The sequence below is a fragment of the Salvia splendens genome, chromosome 5 (assembly GCF_004379255.2).
Source record: "Salvia splendens isolate huo1 chromosome 5, SspV2, whole genome shotgun sequence".
Classification (NCBI taxonomy): domain Eukaryota; kingdom Viridiplantae; phylum Streptophyta; class Magnoliopsida; order Lamiales; family Lamiaceae; genus Salvia; species Salvia splendens.
The window spans coordinates 31,027,063-31,049,856 of record NC_056036.1 but is presented as its reverse complement, the minus strand read 5'-3'; the positions used below and the strand labels follow the sequence as shown (position 1 = coordinate 31,049,856).

Below are 22,794 nucleotides of genomic sequence, written 5' to 3'. Positions count from 1 at the left end.
ACAACCATGCACCATTCTTTCAACTTTGTGAAGGCCTTGGACTTCTCTTTCAACACATATAGCCACATTTTCCTCCAACTGAGTTCACAGATGCAGGCCGCCACAAGTCGTTATGCACATAATCGAAAGGTGCTAGTGAAAAATGTTTACCTTTTGGATATGGGAGTTTCTTAGCCTTGCCAAGAATGCATTCTTCACATGCCTCATTGGTTTTGGAATCAATTTCATGGATCACACCCATTTTGATCAGCTCTTTAATGCTTCCATATGAAGGATTCCCCATTCTCACATGTCAGATTCTTACTGATTTGACTCAATGTTATTTGATCATTTGTGGCCCTTACTATAGATCCACATAGATAATACAAGCTTCCACTTCTCTCCCCATGCATAACCACAGTGGAACCTTTCTTGATCTTCATCTTCCCATCTGAAGATTCAAATGAGCCTCCCTTCCTTTCAAGCATGCCTAATGATATTGGATTTCTCTTTACTACGGGAATCAATCTCACATCACTTAGTATCTTCACAGAGCCATCATTCAATCTAAGTCTCACATTTCCAACACCTTCTATGTGACAAACTTGATTATTCCCAAGAACCACCGAGTCATTTGATTCATTGAGATCAGTGAAAAATACTACACTTGGGTATATGTGAAAACTACATCCCGAATCAAGGATCCAAGAACCTCCGTTCATACATCTCCACATTCAATGCTTTTGGAGATTCATTCTCTTGAACGCAATTAGAAGTGTTCTTCCCCTACCCAGCCTCAACTACTTGTTTCTTTTTCCATGTGAAACAATCTTTCTTTAGGTGGTCTGGTTTCTTGCACCAATGGCAAGAGCGTCTCTTTCTGATCATCTGTGGACACCTTTGACCCATCACCTCCTTTCTTGAAATTCTCTTTCCCTTTGAACTTCTTAATGTTCAAACTTTCTAGGACAACTTCTGCTACCTTGATGCTTTTCTTTTATAATTCTTTGGCTCTAAGAGCGGATTGAACATCGAGCAAGGTGATGGTACCTTATCTTCCAAACAGTATAACATCCTTCATTTGATCATAGGCCTTCGGCAAGGCATTCAACAACAATATTTCCTTATCCTCATCATCGATCGAAACATCAATATTCTCAAGATCATCTACCGCTTAATTAAAATCCTCCAATCGCTCAATTATACCTTTCTCTTCCAAGAAGCGATATGAGTACAGTCATTGTTTCATTAAGAGTCGGTTGCTGCATGACGAGCCGGTTGGTGAGAGACTTGGTCATGTACAAGCTCTCCAGTTTCTTGAGGATTCCAGCTGCAGTTTTTTCCCTTGCCTCCTCTCGCAACAATTTGTTACCGAGGCACAGCAGAATCGCGCTATGCGCCTCCGCAAGAACCTCTGCGGGCTTCAGCTTAGCCTTTTCATCAAGCACCACTGCTTCATCTGCCGTGCTAACCGGCGCCAGAGCCTCCGATAAACCTTGCTGGATTAGCATCGCCCTCATTTTCATTCTCCAGAGGCCGAAGTCATTTTTACCTATTAACTTCTCTGCTTCAAATCTTGAAACCATCACCGATCTGCCTAGGCTCGTTTCCGATTGATACTCTCACAAGAAATTCCCACAGGCGGCACCACTTGTTGGCAAGATTAGAGACACACAATCGAAGAACAACAATAGACGTGAAACGAAAACTATATTACTTAATACGAAAATGAAGATCCGATCTTGGATCGTTTACACCAGCTCGGAACAAATTTTGGGAAGAGAAGAAAATCAAAAGGGAGAAAACGTAACAACATAACTGAAGAGCTAAACAAACATTTTATATCCTAATTAAATCCAACGGCTAGTTGAATCTGACGGCTGAGACTAATCACAATCAAATAAAAGAGATCCGACGGCTCCTAAAGCTTTGGAGCAGAAACACAACTCATTTCTATCAGCTAAGATTGATTCCTCCATTCACCCTCGATTACTCTTCAGCAATTAGTGTAATTCGAGGCTTAACGTAATCAGATCTCAAACACAGTCAAGATCAAATCGGAACAAACAAGAAGACTATGCAATCGATTGAAATGAGTAAAACTAAGAACAAGAAATACACATGGAGAAACAATGGAGATCTTTATTCAATGTTTGAGAGAAACTCTTAGCTGACAGATGAAAATCCTTTCTCTCTTGTTCAGCTCGAAAATCAAAACTAATCTCTAACTAACTTCCCTCACTTTTCATACTTCAAATATTGAGAGGGAAATTCAAAAGAGAAAGTTACAAGAATTGCATATCAGTCCCTAAGCTTTATAAGTTGTTCAGTTTTGCCCCAATTCTATAACAAATCTCCACCTTGGGACACAACTGGACAATCATCAGAGCATTCCCAACTCCTTTTATTCACTTCAGCTAGATCAGGTTCACTAAATCCATGCAATACTTCAGCTTTGATCCGGGTAGTATCTTTGTGAGCATATCAGAAGCATTGTGCTCAATTGCAACCTTCTCAATCTTTACTGAGCCATTTTCAACTAAAATGCAGTTTAACATCCACATGCTTGCTCCTTTCATGAAATGTTTGATGCTTTGATAGACATATGGCACTATTCGAGTCACACAACACTGTCACAGTGCCTTGATCAATTCCAAAATCAGAGAAGATTCCTTTGAGCCATAGGCTTTCTTTCACTGCCTCAGACATGGAAATGTACTCAGCTTCGGTTGTTGAGAGTGCCACCACAGATTGTAGACTTGATCTCCAACTCACTGCAGCACCATACAAGCAGAACACATAACCAGATTAGGACTTCCTTGTATAAATGTTTGTTGCAAAATCAGAATCATAATATCCCATCAGAGGCTGCCCCACAATCTTCTTACTCCCATCAAACAATATTCCATAATCCTGAATACCATTAAGATACCTCAATATCCATTTTAAAGTATGCCAATGCTCCAGACCTGGATCTGCCATGTATCTACTCACAACACTTATAGGATGGCTGATATCTGGCCTTGTACACACCATGGTGTACATAATGCTTCCCACTATGTTTACATATGGGATTTTATCCATCTCTTTTCTCTGATCATCATCTTTATGGCACTGATTTACACTGAGCTTAAACTGCTGACTCAGAGGCATACTTACTGGTTTGTTGTGATCCATTTGGAACTTCTTAATCACATTCTTGATGTAATCTTTCTGAGTCAGCAATATCCTTTTCTTGTCTCTATCTCTCATGATCTCCATCCCAAGGATCTTCTTTGCATCTCCAAGATCCTTCATGTCAAACTCACTCTTCAAATCTGACTTTACCAGCTCCACCTCTTCTTTATGCTTGGCAGAAATCAGCATATCATCCACATACAATAGTAGATATGCCACAGCAACTCCACCTCTTCTCTTGACGAAAACACAATGATCATACAAAGATTTCTCAAACCCAATCTTCTGCATGAATTCATTGAACCTCAGATACCACTGCCTTGAACTTTGCTTGAGGCCATGGAGACTTCTTTTTAGTAAACACACTTTCCCTTCATCTCCTGGTCTCACAAATCCAGGTGGTTGTTCCATGTATATTTTTTCTTCAAGCTATCCATGGAGAAAGGCTGTTTTAACATCAAGTTGTTGCGATTCCCAATCTCTTTGTGCAACAATAGCAAGCAAAACTCTGATGGAGCTATGTTTAACCATTGGGGAGAAAATCTCATTGTAATCCACTCCCTCTTTCAGTGTGAAGCCCTTAGCTACTAGTCTAGCTTTAAATCTGACTTGGTTGTTGTTGAAGGCCTCAATTTTCTTCTTGAAAATCTATTTACACCCCACTATTTTCTGATCATTTGGCCTCAACACCAAAATCCATGTGTGATTTTTGTACAAGCTATCAATCTCCTCTTGCATAGCTAACAGCCACTGATCCTTCTCTGGACTCCTTATTGCCTCTTTGTAAGTTGAGGGATCATGATATTCCATCTCCTCAGCTACAGCCAAGGCATAATGCATCATATCAAAATCATTAAATCTGGAAGGAAGCTTGATATTTCTTCTGGTTCTGTCTCTAGCAATTACTCTCTCTGAAGTCTTACTGTCACTTTCATGCTCATAAGATCTATCAGTGCTGACTTCTCTTGAATCACTCATAGCATCTGATGAAGCTTCTTTCTGACCATCCACCTCAAACTGAACTTTCTGAACTTCTTTGTTGAGGAAAGGCATCTCACTTTCTCTGAAAATGACATCTCTACTAATGACCACCTTCTTGTTTCCTTCCTCACAGCACCATAATCTATAGCCCCTAACTCCTCTCTGATAGCCAATCATCACACACCTGAGAGCCCTTGGCTCCAATTTGCTTTGTTTTATATGAGCATATGCTCTACAACCATAGGGCATTAGCCTTGAATAGTCTCCACAAGACCCATACCATCTACTGTCTGGGGTCTCATTCTCAATAGCAGCAGAGGGAGATTTATTTATCAAAATGACAGCAGTGGAGGCTGCTTCAGCCCAAAAAGGCTTTGACATTCCAGAGGATATGAGCATGCACCTTACTCTCTCTAGGATGGTTCTATTTGCCCTCTCAGCAACCCCATTTTGTTGTGGGTTGTGAGGGACTGTCCTATGTCTCTTTATCCCCTTATTTCTACAGAATTCATCAAACTCATAGCTTTCCTTTCTCCAACTCAACCCCTGTGCACCATTGTTGGAACCTCTGGAATGTTTCTGATTTCTCCTTCATAATCATTATCCACATCTTTCTTGAAAAATCATCAACAAAGGATAGGAAATACCTGCCTCCTCCAATGCTATTCACTGATGCAGGGCCCCATATGTCACTGTGAACATATTGGAGAGGCTCTGTTGAGGTGTGTTTGCCTACTCCATATGGCAGCTTTTTACTCTTTCCAAGGATGCATTCTTCACAAGATCCAATGTGATTTTGTATCTGAGATTCAGGCATCTGAATTATGCCTTGCTTCACCAACTGCTTCAGCCCAGTGTCTCCAATGTGGCCGAGCCTTGTATGCCAATTGATGGATTGTTGAGTGGAGTTCACAGATCCATCAATTGCCTCAGCTTGTAGATAGTAAAGTACATTATTTCTGATAGCCCTCATCACCATCTGTCCATCCTTTGTGACAAGCATTTCTCCACCAAAAAGAGTCAGCCTATAACCTCTCTTCTCAAGAAGACCCAATGAGATCAGGTTTCTTTTGATGGATGGAATGTATCTTACATCAGTGAGTGTCCTTAAAGACCCATCATCCATCCTCAAGCATATGTTCCCTACACCTTTAACTACACACACATGATCATCTCCTAACAACACCGAGCCATCTGACTCCTTCAAATCCCAAAACCATTCAAGATTAGAGGACATGTGGAAACTGCAGCCCGAATCCATTATCCACAGCTTGGATATGGGGCTACTCTAAACCACATTGAGGGCTCTTGCTTCCTCAACATCCTCAGCGAGAGCTGTTGTTCCTTCTTCCTTTTGATTCTCAGCTTGCTTCTTCTTCCAAGCAAAGCAATTTTGTTTGATGTGCCTCGGTTTCTTGCACCAGTAGCAGCTTCTTAACTCTTTCTGATCCCCTTCTTTCGTGGCTCGTGGCTTCCATTTATCAGATGAGGGTTTTTTGAACTTAAATGATTTCTTTGATGTTGCTTTCACATTTAGACTTTCAGCAGCTTGATCAATCGGTTTGCTGGTTGATTTCTGCATTCCCTTCAACTTCAACGCAGAGAATACCTCTTCCAAGGTCACCTTAGAATCTCTCCCCAGAAGAATAGAGTCCTTGAACTGCTCAAAACTGAGGCAGAGCATTCAGTAACATCAAAGCTTTATCCTCATCTTTCATGGCATCATCCACGCTCTCAAGATCGTCTATGCACTTGCGAAATTCTTCCAGTTGATCAGCAAGATTCTTGGAGTCATAGAATCTGAAATTGAACAACCTTTGCTTGAGATGCAATCTATTGGAAATCGACTTTTCCATATAGATTTTCTCTAATTTCTCCTATACTCCCGCGGCATCATCTTCCTTCTGGACTTCCCTCAAAACCCTATCACTGAGGCACAAGACGATGGAGCTATAGGCCTTATATTCCATCTCTTGCGATTTCGCCGCATCCACCTCCTGTGTTCCCTTCTTATCCGTCTTGGATTTTACATAATCCCAGACACCTTGCTGCATCAAAACAGCTCTCATCTTCAATCTCCACAGGCCGTAATCATTTTCGCCGGTGAATCGCTCAACGTCGAACTTTGCAGTAGACACTGTTGAATGCGTCGTCTTCCTTCGCTTCCCACAGACGGCGCCAATTTGTAATTCGAGGCTCAACGTAATCAGATCTCAAACGCAGTCAAGATCAAATCGGAACAAACAAGAAGACTATGCAATCGATTGAAATGAGTAAAACTAAGAACAAGAAATACACATGGAGAAACAATGGAGATCTTTATTCAGTGTTTGAGAGAAACTCTTAGCTGACAGATGAAACTCCTTTCTCTCTTGTTCAGCTCGAAAATCAAAACTAATCTCTAACTAACTTCCCTCACTTTTCATACTTCAAATATTGAGAGGGAAATTCAAAAGCGAAAGTTACAAGAATTGCATATCAGTCCCTAAACTTTATAAGTTGTTCAGTTTTGCCCCAATTCTATAACAATTTGTATACAATATTCACATTCTACTTAAGCGAAATTATTTTTCGTGAATTTTTTAAACTTAGAATCATGTATATGGGATGATGATTATGCCTAGAGTTGGATCAAGATGTCCGATTAAGAGTGGAATTTAAAGACCAAGCATGCATGTATAGTAAACATACTAAGGATCAATCGATAGAAGGTCTAAGTCATCATTAACATTGTCATAAACAAAATGAGGAATAGGTACGTAGAAATAAGGATGCCTATAACCCAACAAGTTGAGTGAATTCGAAACAAATCTGTTGAAAAGAAATCAATTAAGGGGAAGATTGACCAAGATCACGTAAATTAGGGAATTAGCATAATTCATGATTCTATGTCTAAGGTAAATCTTTCTATGTATATACCTTCCTTAAGCCTATTAAAGGGGCGTGCATATTGTAATCAAAACACACAAGTTGAATGAATAATACACAAATCTTTCAACATAGTACCAGAGCAAAGGCTCAGAAAAAAATCATCATAGCCTAGATACCTTTCCCGACCAAGAAGGCGGCGAGTCCAAACCTACACGAAAAAATGTCAGAAGACGAGGAGAAACCAAACATGGAGGATGCATGATTAAAGACGAGTAAGAATGTTACTCTGGCTGTAAAACTCAACGGGAAAAATTATCCCCTGTGGAAACGACTAATGAGAGTAGCCATCGTAGGAAGACGAGCAAACCGGTATATCACCGGTACACCACAGCCACCAGAACCCGGAATGAGAGGGTACACAGAGTGGGAGGAATCCGACATGACTGTATTTTCATGGATAATTGACAAGATCGAAACAGAAATTGTTGTTGACTTTGCACACCACCAAACCGCATAAGCTTTGTGGGAAAGCCTATAAATCACATTCGAAAGTACTGCAGATCCATATCTGCTATACTGTACGATCTGGAGGAGAAGGCAAGACGAACGGTACAAGGAGAACAGGGTCTGGAGACCTATTGGCGACATCTGCATGGAATCTGGGTCGAGATCGACCAATGCCAATACCAACCCATTGATTGCTGTGACATGGGGATTAGCCAAATTTGGACATACGTTGCAACAAGACGGCTATTCAAATTCCTCACCAGATTGAATTCGAGATATGACAGAATCCGAAGGGACACCCTCAAGGAAGTCCCATTGCCCTCAGCCGAGGCCGCATACGGTCTAGTGAAGCGAGAAGCTACTCGGCTCAAGATTATGTCGACAGCAGACTCCGATCCCCAGACCGTGCAACCATCGAAGAATCATCATCGGGCCAAGTAGGGCTTGGGTTCGCGGTCAGAAATCAACTGCAACAACGCCCAACTCAGCCGCCACCACCAAGAACCACCAATTTTTATGCAATTTAAGAACTTAATTTGCATGATTGACATTTAAAACTAGTCAAATCTAGCCCTTAAACATGCAAAATCTGTGTTTGTCAACTCCCCCAAATTTAATTGTTTGTTTGTCCTCAAACAAAACAAGAGAAAAACTAATAAAGAAACACGGATGCTAAGAACTAGACTTCATAGTTGCCTCAAAATTATAACAAGAAATAAAGAGTTTGACAAGAATAATCAAATCAAGCAAAACTTATTAGTGCATTTTCATTACTAGCTCGTTGATCACCTTGAAGTACATGCGCTCACAATTGTTTAGAAGTGTGTTTATCACTCACTCACAAAGTGTATATTGGAAAAAGTGTATGCTCTCAGATCATTCAACATGCAAAGTTTACCATAGGCTTGCTCGAAGTCTAATCCCTCCTCTACTTTATGTAATTAAAATAAAAAAATCCGAAAGGTCTTTATTTTAGATTATAATGTAAGCTCTTTGGTAAGGTGAGGAAATATGGCTAAAAAGTGACTAAACTCAAACATAGCAAAAGTGATCAATTTCTACTACATCAAACTTAGCACCCCACCAACAATTCAAATAGCAGTAAATTCTAGACTTTGTCTAAATTTCTTCTCACTTCCCAAATTCCTTTAATTTTTTTCTTTTCATTTTTTCTCTTTTGTACATCCTTTCTTTTTTTTTTCTTTTATGCACAACCAAATATCTCATTCAAACCACAAGTGTCTATGCACTTTTCACAAGTAAGCCCACTACTTTTCTTTCTACCTTATCTCTCCAACTCTTTTCACAAAATATAAACTAAAATTCACCAAAGAGCGTATGGATATTCCCCTTTATTTAGCTTCCAAAGAAAAAGGCTTTAAAGGCTCAAAGTGGCTAGCTAGGGAAAATATTTTGAATAAGGTCATTAATTTGGATATATAAAGTAGCTAAGAAGGATGGCCTAACGTCCTCTTTTATCATTTAAACAGTATATAGACTTAGGCAGACAAGGAGCAAGTTCTATAAACAAATACATGAATGCAGATAAATCACACAAGAAAGAAAATATAGCTCAAGTCTCACAAGGTATAAGCATGATTGAAGGTAAACAAACAATTCATTAATTATACACCTTTTTACAAAACTCTCAAATCAATGTATCAAGTCAACTCAACCAACACATAAACAAAATTTGTATCATAGGCAACTCGGTCTGATGTCCCTAAACATGAGTATTTCTAAGTTTTCTATGTTATGTTCATGACACGATTCACCTCGGGTTTATTAAAAAAACAAATAAAAATAAGAAAAAAAACAACTAAACTCACGATCCACCACTTCATCCCCCCAAACTTATTCAAAACTAAGTTAAGAATAAGTTTGTAAAGTCGGTAGGGACGTGAGTAAACTAAGAAAACACATTAAACTAAAACAAAATTAAATAAAAAAAATGATACCTATGTTGGGTTGCCTCCCAACAAGCGCTTGGTTAACGTCTTTAGCTTGACGTTCTTTGAAGCTCATAAGTTAGCCCCATTCTCGGGACTTCCTATGGGATGCCTTTTGTACCGGCGCGGAGGGTAATCCATTGTTGTGCTTCGTGCTCTCCTCAAATAGCAACCCTTGTAAAACAGATAAAAAAATCAAAATAAAACTATACAAAATATTATACTCTAAATTAGTATTATCAACTGTTCTACAATATCAGCTTAAAGCAATAATATTCCCCGGCAACGGCGCCAAAAACTTGACTCAACTTAATTTAACACAAGGAGTTCCCGCAAGTGTACGGGGCTAGTGTAGCACAAAGCAAGCAAGAGTATCGTATCCCACAGAGACAAATTGTATAAACTCAAGTACCACGAACCAATGTTAACTACTATCTAGACAAATCAAAAGTTTTGGTTTTGGTACGTAACTATTAAACATAAACAAAATAAAACAAGAGATAAAAGAGCAAGTTTCAAATAAGAGAACGAAGTAGAGCCGTGGATCCGACTACAATACCCACAATGTAAACAACTCAACAACTTTGATTACCCATTGAAGTCTCCAGGATTAGTAGGAAAGTCGCTAGTCTAGGCTAAGCCTCCTCTCGAGTGCACTCAACCCGTTGATTAACTATTAATATTGAAATATCCTTCTAATATTTCACAATTAACTCCTTTAAACAAAAGCCCCAAGCCCTCACTCTAGAATTCCTTCTCTCGAATGCAAATTATCTAGGCGTTGTTCATTTTTTTATCAGTCCTAAACCGGTATCTCTCGATTACACAAATCTAGGTCAACATATCCAATTGGTAGCTAAGCAATTGAATTGAAAAGGCATAAGAATGAAACAAAATAATCTCAAGAGCATAGGTAATCAAAAGCTATTGAATTAATCACAATTGTTCATTGTAGTCTTCACCAAAACTCTACAAAAGATTTAGCTACTCATATTCAACTCAAAAACTCAAGAACAATCCATAAACATTGAGTTGAACAAGAAAACTAATGAAAATACTCCCAAGGATGGATTGAACGGCAATTCGTCTTCGTCTTCAACCTCGTTGAGGATTGGGACTCCTTGTCTCTCAAATCCGCTCTCAAATCTTCACAAACTACTTCTGGGCGTCTCTAATGTTTTGGGGTCGAAAACCTAGGTCCCTTTTATACCCGGGGCGGAAATAGAAGCAAATGTGATGTTCCGCACAAATCGCCCGGCCGGGCGATTTTAAGTCGCCAAAACGCCCGGTCGGGCGAACTCTCTGGACTACGTCCTTTCTTTGCTCAGAATGCCCGACCGGGCGTTTCTCTCATGCACGAACGCCCGGTCAGGCGAAGTCTCTGTACTCCAACCCCGAACTCCTTTTTAACGCATTTTCACCTGTTTTAACTACAAACACTTGACAAACTCATCAAAACACCTAAATAGTGGATAATGGATGCAAACTCAAGTAATATGCTACAAAACACTGAAAAATTCGCGTTAAACATCCAAAATACTTGCTAAACTACGAGTTTATCAACCGCCCAACCGCCGTGGATTCAAACCTGACAAGTCAAAAATGTGGTGCTCACACTGCGGAAAGAACAAACATACTAGAGAAACCTGTTTTCTCCTCGCCGGATTTCCGGAGTGGTGGGATGAGAATCAAAAGGCAAAAGTCAGACTTGCAATCGGAATGGAGGATGGAGGTGAATTGTTTCCGCAAGGAGCGGGCAACCGAGAGGTCACCGTCACCCGTGGGAAAGCAAGGGACGGAGGCCAGCAGCAGGGCGGAGGTGGCAAGACCGGCAAGGAGGCCGGAATTGGAGAGGCGGCATTTGCAGAAAGGAAAGGAGGCGCATCGTGTGGAGGTACCGGGTTAGGGTTGAAAAACCCTAATCCCCAAATTAAATTGTCTTTTAGTCCTTGCAAATTCAATGATGCTACAAATATACCCCATTATATGAGTTCTATACAGTCCAGTCCCCCAAATTCCAAGTATACGCTATTAGATCCTCAAAAATTGCAACTAGACCCCCATTATATGTCTTACTTTCCTTTTTAGTTTATCCCACTAAAGATGTCATATTTCCATTTTTGGAAAAAGTTCTCTCTCACAATAATATAAATATTATATTTTCTCTTTCCACCTAACACACAAAACAAAACATCCTAAAATCTCGTACCGTCCCACAAATGTAACATCTTTTATGGGACGGATGGAGTAATAGATTAAGACCAGATCAACACATCAAGTTTTCACCTAATAATCAATTGCTTGATTTTCAGTTTTTCATCCAACAAAAGTTAAAAAAAATCCATAATCAAGTGCTTGATTTTCATAATGTTCATAATTCATCCAACAAAACATAATTATCAAGTTTAAAGTTTAATATTAAATGATGGTATTTTAATTATTAATACGTAAAACTTATAAATTTTATTATTTACAAATAACAAAAATAATACACTCTCATAAATTAAAACGCCATTGAAAATTAATACTCCGTATAGGAGTACATAATGTATACATATATGAAAATTTAAAAATACTCAATTAAAGGTTAATGTAAGTTTTTCTTGACTTTTTGATACATCTAAGAAAGAATTTTGAATTAATTTTATATTAAAATTATAATTAAATTTAAAATTAAATTTAATTGCAATTATCGGTTCTAACTGATAACCGACTTTATTGAAAACACGATCCGAACACTGTTAATTTCGGTTTTTGGATAACCGATAACCAATCGGTTTTGGTTCGGTTCTCGGTTAACCAAATAACCGAGAACGGTTTACCCACTCCTAACTCCATCCGTTCCTAAAAAACATCGTGGTTAGATCCATCCGACCAAGTAAACCTTGAACCAATGGTATTTTCGATTTGATTATGAATCCGATTTTTAAGATATTATCGATTTGATTATCAATCCAAATTAAAAGATATTAAGATTTAATATAATAAAAAATTAGATACCGGTCCATAAAACATATAATAATCCAATGAGTCATGGACACGTGAGACGACCCATCAAAGCGGGAGAATTCAGCGTTTAATATTCAGCGGGCGCTGACGTGGCGGGTGAATGATCTGGGTCCACCGTCCATGGCTGGATTCTCTAACGTATCTTTCATTGTCTTCGTTTCGTTTCATTTTCTTCGACGCACAACTCCTACACTCTCTGTTGACATTCAACCGCAGCCGCCCGCCTCCCTAGCAACGCCGATCTCCGCCGTAATTCGCGTCGAGGTAGATTCCTCACTCGATCTGCAAATTTTCAGATTTTATCGTTCGGTCAACTGCTGGTTGAGATGTTTGGTCCACAAATTTGGTTCGTAATCGAATCCTTGAGAACTATAGCTCAATTTGATGTCCAACTGACCACAGATAATATGAGACGACGTTGATTGCATTTTGATTGGAGGATTACGGAATGGATTTGAAATCTGTGGCAGTACATCTTCGATTGTTGGATTTATGCTACGTTGTTTCAAATTCATTTGTTTCATTTTGCAGTGAACTGGTTACTATGGATTTGAATATCACTGGATATTTACGTGGATTTGTTAAGCCCTGCATCTTTGGAATTCTTCTATCTAAATATCTCAAATTCATAGGTGTTTGAAAATGATATTCAGATAACTTTTTAGAAAGGTTTTTATTATGTTGACTATTTTGTTGTTCAGCATTTTGAAAAGGTGTTTGAGGATTCCTTTTTACCTCGTATATTTTTGGGATTCCGGTATAAAAATATATACTGGAAATTATTCTCTATATTCGGTGGGTTTTGCAACTAATAATGTGATGAAGGTAACTGTTTCTTCTCCATTTTTAAAGTATTTTTTAGGGTAAAGTATAACTGTTTCTTTATCAGACTATTGTTAGCATTTTGAAATCTAAGCATGGAATTTAAGTTATTTGCTTATCTTATGGAAATGCCTCTTGTCTCCCTTTTGTTCCAAGAGCACGCAATTTGATTTATCAGCTACTTATTGTTTTGAAGCTGTTCCTTGAAATTGAGTATTTCAAAGGTGCTATAAGAAATCTCTGCGATCTTCTTTTAGGAAGTAACCATTCCATGCCTTGGTTTATTTCTAAAACTCCAACTATTCTATTGAATATACAAAACCAAAGTTTACTTTGTACTCAAAGCATCAAATATTTATATGTGTATGCTATTATAGCTCCTGGTAGGATGCCTAGGATGCTTACGAGTGCCTATTATTGTACGATATTTATGTAATGATGGACATTAATTTCTATCTCATGACTTGTCCATGGTGATATTGCACCTTTTCTCTGACTTGTCTCTTATTTCCTGTATCTATGACTTGATCTCAGAATTATGAATTGTATAGGCTAGCAATAATGCAAGAGAGTTGACCTCTGCATTAATCACTGCACATGTTTAGCAACCGGTAAGTTGAATACATAAAGCTTAGATTCTTTTTGAACACTTCTTACTTCTTCAAGAAAATAGTTTTGTTTAAGCCTTTCTTACAATATGTACTTGTCTATTGTCTACAGCAGCTTAATAAGATCGGGAAGAAAGAAGATTGGCAGCATGAACAAGTGAGTAAACCCATTTACTCTCTCTATATGTATATACTATATTTCTTGATTTTGAATTTGATATTGGCAGCATACACTTGGAGTCTTAGACTATTTTAGCATTATATGTATGTTTCTTTAATTTTGAATTTGATATCGGCAGCATACACTTTTTGATTAGTTTTAGCATCACTTTTTTGTCCTAAGTAAATTATTAAGTTTCTTTTGTGTTTGAGGTAGAGAGTATGATATATTCAGTACCTGGAAGTTATGTAATCCCTTGCTAGTTTTTAGATATGGGTAACCTTTAGTGAATACCAGCAATCTATAATGAGGAAGTCATTATGCATTTATCTCTGGGAATTACTTTTTATGGTACGCAGGTAGTCTAATTTTAGGACTTCAAATACTTTAGGGGATGTTCACGAGTCCCACATTAGAATTCTGGTTATGACTCATGTTCTATAAAAACTGGGAATCCAAATCCTGTTACCTTCTAATCAACTCATGATACAACAGATCATGCTTACTTACCTTGTTTACTGAAGTATCTGAACTGATTTATTGACTGTTAACTACAATACAATATGTTAACTTTGTAGAAATTTATTGTCGCAAAGTATTCCACATATTTGTCAGAAAGCATGACTTCCCTATATTCAATCATTATGCAATGTGGGTTATTATTGATGTCACTTTGATGGAATCCACATTTATTTCCGAAGAAATATTTCTCAGTGAATCTGTATTAATCAAGATGCAGGTGCTAGTTTCCTTAGATCTCAATCATCAATCACCTTAACTTTTGTTGAAGAATAATAATAACAAAAACTAACCAAGGCTTAAACTTTAGTCACAAGAGTAAAGCAACAACAAATTTGTAAGTTAGCAAACTTAGCATATGATATCTTATCAACATTAGTGTTTGAACTTCAGCAAAATCATATTGATATGCTAAAATGTAGAAATTGTCATACAAGAAACTATAGCTAAAATAATCAGTTTTTAATGGAAATTAGACCTGCATCTCTAACTGTTGTGGCTATAGGATTTCTTGTCAGCTCTCGTTTAAATGAAAGGACATCTCAGTCAGAGGCAATAATAGGTTGAGATTCTGCAAGGATCTTTGGTCGGGTGGTCTTCCACTTGTAGAACTGTTCCCATCATTATATCAACATTTGGTCCTTTAGCTTTCTTTTGTTGAATTGTCTTCGCTGACCAATAGCTTTCTCTTTTCTCGTAACATGTGTGATTCCAAATTATATGAACCGAATTCCCTTCTGGGTCTATTAGAGATCAATGTGGGATTGGTAGAGGGTGTTGATGATATTCATTTGGGTTTAGGATTTAGGACTCCGAGTTAATTTTCCAAACATAGGTCCATAGGATTGCTTCCACATAACGCTTCAGTTCATAAAAGGTTTTCTTAAGTCTGAAAACTTCTTTTTTTGCTTTAGTCCCGAAAGAATATCCATGTATATCTTTCTTTCAAGACCCCATTACAAGAAGCTGTTCTTTTGTGCAATTGATGGTGTTTGGCTTAATTGCATGTGCAAATGTTTCTTGGTAATCAAGTTATAACTTTTAGTGAACCATTTCCATTTTCAAAATTTTCACTCGACCATCAAAGTCGAATATAACAAAATATACATCTGCATCCCACAGTCTTTTTTCTTCCCTGCTCAGAGTTCTTTTGCTTGGGTCTTTTCCGAGGTTCAACCTGATCTTGGTCAATTATTTGTGTGCATCATAAATCATGTCCTATATTTTTTCGGGGTATTACACACTTCTACTCCGATAATAAAGTCACAAGGCCAAAACTGCCGAAAGTTTGGCAGAATGGGTCTGACACACTTCTGACAGCCGGAAGTTGCAAAGCTAGAACTTCAAAACTACACTTAGTTTTGACTTTGTGTTCTTCTGACAGGATCAGAAGTGTGTCAAGCCAGTTCTGCCAACTTTTGGTAGCTCTGGCTTTGCAAATCAAATTCTGTCGGATCAGCTCCTCATAGTTTGATGGATTGTCATGCAAATTTTATCACATCCAATTACTTTTTTTGTAAAGTGGTTATTTTTATACTCCCTCCATCCCAAGGTAGTGGAGTCGTATTCCTTTTTGGGTTGTTCCAAGGTAGTTGAGTCATTTCTTTTTTTGGAAAAAAATTTATCATATCTCATAATTTACTCTTTCTCTTCATCTCTCTTACTTTATTCCCTCTCTTACTTTAGTCTCTCCACTTTAACCTTTAACACATCACTTGAAAATTTTTATGTGTTTGAGAAGTATCATCCTCAAGCTTGACTCATTTATGAATAATGAGCCTCACTAAACTACCTTGAACTTGCTTTTCTCAAACTGAGGCTTGAATAGCTTTTCTCATTTACATCCCTAGCCGATATGTATACTTAGATCTTATCATTCATATATGACATTTGTGCATTCTGTGGTCATTCACATATCAGTAAGAAAATAGCCAAAAGTTCATGTTTACTACTTCCCTTATCATATTTGGACACTCTGAAAAGTGTTTTGATGCAATATCTGATCTATGTTTACTACAGAACAAGAACAATTTTTGGGATCTCGCTCTCGTTGATTATAATCAACATGGCTGCTATAATGGAACGTGCTGATGAGAATCTGCTTCCAGCTGTTTACAAAGAAGTCAGTGAAGCTTTCCAAGTCGGGCCATCAGATCTTGGATATCTCACTTTTATCAGGAACTTTGTTCAGGGAATGGCATCACCTGTGGCAGGTGTTTTGGCTATCAGTTATGACCGCCCTACAATTCTTACTATTGGCATTCTCTGCTGGGCCTTATCAACAGCTGCTGTTGGAGCAAGCAAGTATTTCTTTCAAGTTGCATTCTGGAGAGCAATAAATGGCTTCGGACTGGCAATTGTTATACCCGCACTTCAGTCTTTCATTGCGGATAGCTATATGGATGGTATAAGAGGCACTGGATTTGGATTTCTGAATCTAGTTGGCACAGTAGGGGGCATAGGAGGTGGAGCTATTGCCACTGTTATGGCTGGTCATGATTTATGGGGCATACCTGGATGGAGATGCGCCTTCTTGATAATGGGAGCATTGAGTTGTTTGATTGCATTCCTCGTCTATCAGCTCGTTGTAGATCCAAAAAGAAATATCAGCACACATGATACAAGCAAGATGTCTGATAGGTATGTTAGCATCGGTTATTCAGTTGAAATTATGTATGATATGACAGAAGAAGGTTTTACTTTGATGGACAATTAAAATCCGATTCCAACTTTGCCAAATTTTTCCTACTCGGTAATTTGTTGATATGTTGTTTCAGGGAGAGTTTGATGGAAACTCGAACTACAAGTTCGACAACAATATGGCTGGAGTCCTGGTCAGCCATGAAAACCATAATGAAAGTTCCAACCTTTCAATTCATTGTATTACAGGGTCTTGTTGGTTCAGTCCCCTGGACAGCAATTGTTTTCATCACGTTGTGGTTCGAACTAATTGGTATGTTTCTCTTCAACACCATCTGTTTTTTACCATGAGAATATAATATGGTTATTTTTAATTATCTCCGTTACAATTTGACATTGACCCTAGAGAAAATTTAAATTTGTTCTATGGAATGAGAACTGATATGGAGCTCGCTTGTTGATCGGTAACTGTCACTGGATCTAACTCTACCAAGGTGCAGGTTTCGACCACAACAGTGCAGCAACCTTGGTGGGCCTGTTCGCTGCTGGATGCGCATTGGGGTCGTTTTTTGGTGGAGTAATAGCAGATAGAATGTCTCGTGCATACCCTTACTCCGGGAGGGTCATGTGTGCACAGTTCAGTTCTTTCATGGGCATACCCTTCTCTCTCTTCCTTCTCCGAGTTATTCCCCAAGAAGTAAGCAGTTACTACACATACGCGACCACACTTTTCCTGATGGGCCTTACAATCAGCTGGTGTGCCACAGCCACCAACGGCCCGATGTTTGCTGAGGTCGTCCCTCCCAAACACCGAACAATGATCTATGCATTCGACCGTGCTTTTGAAGTGTCATTCTCGTCATTTGCTGCTCCCATTGTTGGAATCCTCGCAGAGAAGATATACGGGTATGATTCTAAGTCGGTGGACCCCGTGTTAGGCTCGAGGAGGGAGGCTATGGCGTTGTCGAGAGGGCTTCTGTCGATGATGGTAGTCCCCTTCGGATTGTGCAGCTTGTTTTACAGTCCTTTGTATTGGACCTTTAAGCAGGACAGGGAGAATGCGAGATTAGCGAGTGTAAAGGAGACTGAGATGCTATGAGTGTAAGATTTTGTTTTGGTAAACACTGAGTTATGCGTTAATTAGTTTACTTAACACACTCTCAGATAGTAATTAATTTACTACCACTTTCACTCATGTATTACTACTATTTCTTATTTGAAGAAATTGCTAATATACACTTGTATGTGCATGTGACGGTGATTATTATTCTTTCACACATTTTTATCGTGCAACCTGTAAATACTAGTACTCCCTTCTTCGTGATCAAATATCTTTTGCTTTGACTCCGTTCATGTTTTTAAAAATAAAATAAACGGATGTGTGCGTGAGTTGATCAAGTGATAAAGGGATTAATGTCTGATGCTAAAACTCTCGAGTTCAAGTATTCCATGGGTAGTGATTATGAATTTTATACTTTCATCATTCTGATAAAATAAACAAACTTGTAAAAGTGAAGAAAATTAATACAATATGAATCTATTTACCAAAAACATAGAAAAAAGTTAAATGAGACAGTTACTCATGAACGGATGAAAAGTAAAATATAAGACAATTTATTCGCGGACTTAGGAAGTAGTAATGAATTAGTATTACCATTGTCCACATAAAATAATCTTAATTCTTTTCATTTTAGTCTCTCTCAATTTATAGTAAAACTCAATCATTTTTTTTTCTCTTACTTTATCAATTTTCCATTAAAATTAGTGGTGGACGGAGGTAATATTAGGTCTAGAAGTCGAGCCTCCCCCACAAATTTGTAAAAAAAAGATATTTCTGACACATAGCGAAATTTACTATCAACGTAATAATGACTTAATTAGAGGTCTTCGTTCAATATATATACTCACTTTGTCCCATGTTAATGGAATTGTCTTTTATGATGTCACGAGATAAATTGATCCTTTCATATTTTGGTAAACTGAACTTTTTCAATCTCTTTCAACTTTAATCTTCTTTTTCACCTTTCTTTTCATTTATCCACTTTATTGCCTATACTACTTGCGTAAAAATTGCAAAAAATTGGTCAATTTATCAGTTTGCATCCTGATAAAATTGCAAAATATGTAAATCTCACACATACTAGAGTCTCGTTTTAACGTCACGTAGGCCAAAAATGAACCATAAATTGATGTATTTTTAACTTTCAGATAATTCCATATAAACCTGAATTTACAGTTACATAAAGTGGTACTACTACAAAAGAGAAAATGAAAACTATTTTAAATAAAGACAATCAATTCCGTATTCATATAAAATTAGCATAAATTTGGCATGACAAACCTTCAACCACAAACTAACCAAATTTATTTATAAAATTAAAACACAGCACACAAACAACTAGGAGCAATTACTAATCCCTAATCCGAGATTATTTTGAAGCATGCATAGAGATAGATAGTGAAGTGAAATCAATAGTAAAACTTGAATCCCATATTAGTCTCAGCAAAATCCAAGAGCAAATCGATCTCTTGCTCATCAATAAAGCCGCTGCCGTCGACGTCGGCTTCACCGAAGCCTCGGGTGCTTTTCCAGCCGCTGAACCAGGCACCGCAGTTGCGGATGGCCTGCTTCAGCTCCTTTTGGCTGATCCGGCCGTCACGGTCGGCGTCGAATTTCATCAGCCAGCTCTTGAACTCCTCCACCGTCATCTGGTACTTGCCGCCGCTCGGCACGCTCCGAGCGGTGTCGCCGCCTGTTATCGCCATCGGAAGATATATTGAGAATATGGTAGCAATATTGGTTAGTTGTTGAATATGAATATGATAAGAACCAAATAAATAGATGATGAAAAGATTGAAAATATGCATAAATAAAGTGTGACGGAATCCATATCTAATGCTTTATTTCTTCTATTTTAAGTCGGGGTTGGGCCATGTGGAATTTATACTTTGGACTCACAATCACTAATTTTTTTAGTAAGGCAATGGACACCTAAAAAGGCATCTTTCACTATCATCATATAATCATATTTATTTTCTGGCACTCGATTATTCTTCTCTATTTTCTAATCTTCATCTGTCCCATAAAAATAGATTAATTAGGGTTGACACAGGTTTTAATACGAAATTAGTAAAGTAAAAGAAAAGAGAAAATAGTTGAAATAATGTAGTGGATGGTGGGCTTTATAAATGATATAGTAAAAGAGAAGGAGAAAAGATTTTCACAAATGGATATGAACTATTTCTATGGAACAGACGGAAAAGGAAATTCAGCCTATTTTTATAGGACGAAGGAGTGCTATTTAATAATGTATGCACAAGGTATTATCATGCTCCCTCCGTCCCACAAAAGATGTCACCATTGTTTGATGATACAAGATTTTAGGAAGTTTTATTTTGTGTGTTAGGTGGAAAGAGAAAATATAATATTTATATTGTTGTGAGAGAAAACTTTTTCTGAAAATAAAAATGTGACATCTTTGGAGAGACAAACTAAAAAGGAAAATGGGACATCTTTTATGGGAAAGAGGGAGTAGGTTAGAGTGTCTACAATAGGCGGAACAGCCACGCCACAGCCACAAAAAAACTTGTCCGCATAGTCATCACAACCACAACAAACTTGTCCGCCTAGTCATCACAGCCGCAAAAACTTGTCCAGCCACACCACAGCCACAGCCACAAATCACATTATTTTATCAATTGTTGGTATATTTTAATTGGACTAGAATAAAATGAACAGGAAAAAAATAATTTTAAAAAAAATAATTCATTCATAAATAATTAGTCAACGAGAATTACAAATTACAAACAATGGTAGTGATAAAATGCAAATTCTAAACATTGTACAAACTCCAAACGATTATCTGGACCGTTGAAAAATGTCAACATATGATAAAATTACATCAACACAAAATGTCAACACAACATCAACCGTTGACACTGTGTTGACATTTTCTATTGATGTAATTTTATGATCTGTTGACATTTTTTAACGAATCATAGTTTGGAGTTTGTACAATATTTAGAGTTTGCATTTGATTGCATCTCATACAAAAAAAAGTAGTCAAGATTTGCTCGCTCCCCTACGTGCCCATATCTCTTCAACCATATCGGCCTGCAGCTGGAGCTGTTTTGTTTCCTTGCGTATATCAAAGAAAGCTCGGAGCAAGTATTCATCAGTACGCGGTACACCCATTTGCAGGATGGTGGCAACACCGTGACTTGGTCCAACACCATCGTCCGTTGTCCAACGTTCCACAGATGGACCTTCATCATCTACTATCATGTTATGCAATATGATACATGCATACATGATATCAGCAGCGTCGTCTTCGTGCTAAACTCGTGTCGCGCACCGTATAATGCCCCTCGCTCTTGGATCACACCAAATGCTCGCTCAACACCCTTCCTCGCACCCTCTTGCCATTGCGTGAACCAAGATTTCTTCGGACTTCAAAAATATTGGCCACCGAAGGTATATCTCATCTTCCAAATAGTAGCCCCTATTGTAGTGTCTACCGTTGGCTACGAAACTGATTTGCAGACCCTCGCCCCAACACTGCTCATTGAAGAGAGGCGACGACTGCAGAACGTTGATGTCGTTGTTACTCCCTATAACACCGAAATACGCATGCCAGATCCACTGCCGATAGTCAGCAATGGCTTCCAGGATCATCATCGGGTGTTTGCATTTGAACCCGGTAGTGAACTGCCCTTTCCAAGCCACCAGACACTTCCTCCACTCCAAGTGCATGCAATCTATGTTGTCCATCATCCCTGAAAAACCGTGCTCCCTCCCGTGCATAGCAAGCAGTGACTGGCAGTCAGAGGCAGTCGTCTTTCGGAGATACGCTGCACCGAAGATGGCCATTATGCCCCTACAAAATTGCCTCAAAACCGTTACGCTAGTCATCTCACCCATATGTAAGTATCCGTCGAACATGTCAGTCGGTCTGCCATAAGCCAGCTGTCTAATTGCAGCGGTGCACTTCTATAACGTCGACAGTCTGATCCTGCCGCTGGCATCAGATCGGAGGGTGAAGCACATGTACCGCGAAGACAATGATGACACTATATGTAGGAAGAGTAGTTGAGACATTTTGAAACGCCGGCGGAAAAGCTCTGGTGTAAAACGTGGGTTTTCGGCAAAGTAGTCATCCATCAATCGTTGGTGATTGTCCGCCGATACAGAATCGGACGAGGAATCGCCGTCGCTGCCGCCCGCTCCTCCTCTTCCTGTACTTCCCGCGCCACCTCTTCAACCACCGCGTCATAGGTCGCATCCCATGCGCGTTGATACTCATCGTCGGAATGCATTTTTGGAGAGTGGATTTGAGAAAATTTTGATATTTGAGATTGGAATGAAATTGAAAAAATGAATTGGAAAAATGTTGTATTTATAGAAATAAATGAAGAAAAAAAAATCGGAAAGCACCGCCACGGCGGTCTCATGGCGCCCAATAGGGTGCCGCAGTGCTGCCGCTTAGAACGCCTCCTCCGCCTCGACCCCGCCGGGTACCCAGCGCTTCCTCCACTGTCGCGGCGCCCTTATAGTGGACACTCTTATAATTTT

The 22,794-nt window shown here is 38.6% G+C and overlaps 2 protein-coding genes across 3 annotated transcripts; one reads left to right on the top strand and one right to left on the bottom strand.

Moving 5' to 3' along the window:
* The first annotated feature begins 12,582 nt into the window (after nt 1–12,582).
* Nucleotides 12,583–18,472, top strand: LOC121805362. Of its 2 annotated transcripts, none has more exons than XM_042205176.1 (6): nt 12,583–12,737; nt 13,830–13,906; nt 14,016–14,060; nt 16,602–17,222; nt 17,360–17,535; nt 17,723–18,472. In XM_042205176.1, the coding sequence occupies exons 2-6, from the start codon at nt 13,893–13,895 to the stop codon at nt 18,319–18,321; spliced, it is 1,455 nt and encodes a 484-aa protein (XP_042061110.1). In that variant the 5' UTR covers nt 12,583–12,737; nt 13,830–13,892; the 3' UTR covers nt 18,322–18,472. The 2 variants fall into 2 exon arrangements, with proteins under 2 accessions (XP_042061110.1, XP_042061111.1); XM_042205177.1 differs by having other exon boundaries at nt 12,624–12,737; nt 13,847–13,906.
* A 3,146-nt stretch (nt 18,473–21,618) lies between these two features.
* LOC121804097 lies at nt 21,619–22,092 on the bottom strand. Its single transcript, XM_042203638.1, has one exon. It carries the CDS (start codon nt 22,090–22,092, stop codon nt 21,619–21,621), a length of 474 nt encoding a protein of 157 aa, XP_042059572.1.
* Between the last annotated feature and the right edge of the window lie 702 nt (nt 22,093–22,794).

Bases quoted from the DNA above. Each gene is read 5' to 3' on its own strand.
- LOC121805362 (XM_042205176.1), top strand. The intron at 17,223-17,359 runs GTATGTTAGCAT...ATGTTGTTTCAG, and splicing joins ACAAGCAAGATGTCTGATAG to GGAGAGTTTGATGGAAACTC. The intron at 17,536-17,722 runs GTATGTTTCTCT...ACCAAGGTGCAG, and splicing joins GTTGTGGTTCGAACTAATTG to GTTTCGACCACAACAGTGCA.
- LOC121804097 (XM_042203638.1), bottom strand. From the start codon at position 22,092: ATGGCCATCTTCGGTGCAGCGTATCTCCGAAAGACGACTGCCTCTGAC.